Below are 2830 nucleotides of genomic sequence, written 5' to 3' on the forward strand. Positions count from 1 at the left end.
AATTTCAAATAACAGACCGAAGATCCCTCTCCAACGGGGGAGTTTGGTAAAGAGAGATTATCAAACCGATTTGTACCTTCCTAAAAAGTTGTCCTTGCTCGCTTTCTACTCTCTATATACAATTTTCCTACTGTCGTACTCTAACGGAACTATCAACTTTATACTTTCATCTCCTCATCCATCATATAAAATTACCACTTTAGTCTGTTATTTGAATTTAGCATCTTCAACTATGTTAATCGTTAACTTCACGCAGAAGTAATAAAAAACAAATACTTAAAGCGCATAAAGTTGTTCTCTGCAATGTATTGCGATCAATGTATTATTGTTGAATTCATGCCAACCGATAACGGAAATACCTCACAATAATGGAAACTACTTCAAAACAATAATTAGATCGAACAAATAAACAGTATTATGCATTATTTTTTCAAGTACCACCTTTGCTTTTTATTACTTCATAAGCCATTCATCCCCATGCTCTGCAGATACCGTTTTATCACTTCGGTAAACACTCCACTCAACAGCCTTTACAGTTTTCATAGTATCCCCTCCTCTCGGATTCCTCCAGCAACGTCACCAGCGAATCGAGGGTCTCCTCTCCGGTTGGGACAATCTCACGCGCTGGCAGAACAAATCCATTCCACGAGTTACTGCCAGGTCGCAGCTCATACGTGTAGGCGATTTTCACTCCCAATGTTCCGTAGGCCCAATCAACACTGGCACCACTCGCCGGGTAGATGGCATCGTAGATGTTACCGTATGTGTACTTGGTTCCATACCGCTTCGCCAAGGATGTGACCGTGGCTTTGGCAATTTCGTTCAGGTCGTTGTGATTTGGAGTATGTTCACCGGTATGCCCGTAAGGGAACAGAAGAAGCTGGGAAAACGAGTGGAATGAGATGTAGACATGTATCTTGCCTTTCAACGATCCAATATACTGCGAAAGGGTTTTCGTTTCGACTTCGGAGAATGCGTATGGTCCTCCATAGGTTTCGGATGGGCAGTGATTGCTTGTTCCCTGTTCCGCCCAATGGAAGTCCCAGTTGCGGTTAGGATCAGCCCCGAAACAACCTCCTGAATAAGGAGTGCGCGTTTTTCTCCACAGACGATCTTTCTTGTGGGTGTGGACGTAACCATCAGGGTTGGTACTCGGGAAGAAATACCAATCATATTTTTCGGCAATTTCTCGCACCTTCAGATCTTGACTGGTGAGCAATTCATTAAGAATATATGCGACCGTGGCAGGAGAAATCCATTCACGAGCATGTATACCACCTTCAATGAAGACACCTGGATTACCCGATTTGTAAGAAACTTTGACTCCCTTGATCGATCGGTTCTCGAACGAATGTCCACCTTCAACAACCTCTACTTGTTCGTACTCAGTAGCCAATTTGTCCAACCAAGCGTGAATATCATCTAGCTCATGATAATCCTGGAAGTCAAATACACCCTTCGTTCGCCTGGACTTCATACGATTCCTTTCCTGATCGATCGACCTCTGCATGTTCTTATCCACAATTCGAGCGTTGATTCCTTCGTTCAGGAGAGCTTCCGTAAAATCGGCCAACTTATGTGGTGCCACAACGATATTGAACTTCGCACCGGCATGGCTACCGCTTTCCAGGAAAATCAAACTGTCACTAGACTGCTTCAGCTCATTCAGCAGCTTCAGCTGGTTCTCGGACGTGGGGATAACTTCGTACAATTTGTAGTTATCATAGCGAGCAACTTCGCTTGCATACGTCGCACCGAAGAATAGACAAATTGCCAAAGCACTTCCTATCACCGTAAGTCTCATATTCCTAAGCTACCTGTTACACACTAACCTGCCCAAGGCCAGCCAGCCACCATTTATAGTACATGGCACGCATCGTAAAGCGGAAATAGTTGTCTTATCAGTCATTTCCCTATCGAAGCTTTCCCTGGACTTACTTTCACCCTAAGACAAGACAGGACATTTTGATTATTTTTATTCTTCATTCGCTTCTGCAGTCCCTGCTGAACATTATCCGTGCTTTCTCAATACAAACAGCTCTGACAGTAACTTTGCACACATTTTAATAAAAAAAAAACAATCTTAAGCTCGATTATCATCCAATTAGCAGCTAGATCAATAACTGGATCCAAATCTATACCCCATTTGTCTCCCCCTAGCTCTTACCTAAAGAACTTGGACACTTGAAAATTAAACCCACTTTGGAATGAATCGCTGACATAGAGGGCTTTTTCATTTCCCTCATTACGTCTCTACTGACGATAATTCATCGTATTCCACACAGTTGCTTAATCGTTGGCATTTACTTTGAACTGTTATCTACTATTCATAGCTTTGGTCTTGACAATTGTTGCGGGAATTCCTGGAGGTTTATTATTCCATTCCATTAGTTTCCTGTCTACTATTGTACCGTAAACTAGTCTATTATAATTAAAGTTTTACACGGAACTGTTACAAGATATGCAGTTAATCATGTCGATGGCATGTACTTTGTTTGACGCGATTAAAATTTTACGGTTTTCCAAGAGCAGTTCCACGCCCAATAAAACGCTGTCCAGACTGAAGAGTTATAACATGTTATAACGGTTGTCAAATAATTGCAACACAGAAACCACCATCAAGATAGCGCAATAACATGTTATAACTTTGTAATCTGAACGTACTATAATTAATAGTACGTTCAGACTACAGAGTTATAACATGTTATAGCGCTATCTTGAGGGTGGTTTCTGTGTTGCAATTTTTTACAACCGTTATAACATGTTATAACTCTCCAGTCTGGACAGCGTTTAAGTCTATACGTAATACATTAAAACCCTATAGGACTTC

General features: G+C 41.6%; 1 protein-coding gene across 1 annotated transcript; it reads right to left on the reverse strand.

Annotated features, from left to right (window-relative positions):
• Window positions 1–284: 284 nt before the first annotated feature.
• LOC135709072 (zinc carboxypeptidase A 1-like) lies at window positions 285–1821 on the reverse strand. Its single transcript, XM_065231260.1, has one exon. The coding sequence runs from the start codon at window positions 1802–1804 to the stop codon at window positions 521–523; it is 1284 nt and encodes a 427-aa protein (XP_065087332.1). The 5' UTR covers window positions 1805–1821; the 3' UTR covers window positions 285–520.
• Between the last annotated feature and the right edge of the window lie 1009 nt (window positions 1822–2830).

Source organism: Ochlerotatus camptorhynchus, unplaced genomic scaffold (assembly GCF_037179485.1).
Source record: "Ochlerotatus camptorhynchus isolate MF236.1 unplaced genomic scaffold, CSIRO-AGI_Acam_v1.1 ptg000349l, whole genome shotgun sequence".
NCBI lineage: Eukaryota > Metazoa > Arthropoda > Insecta > Diptera > Culicidae > Ochlerotatus > Ochlerotatus camptorhynchus.

Coding starts and splice junctions, on each gene's coding strand:
- LOC135709072 (XM_065231260.1), bottom strand. CDS start 1,804: ATGAGACTTACGGTGATAGGAAGTGCTTTGGCAATTTGTCTATTCTTC.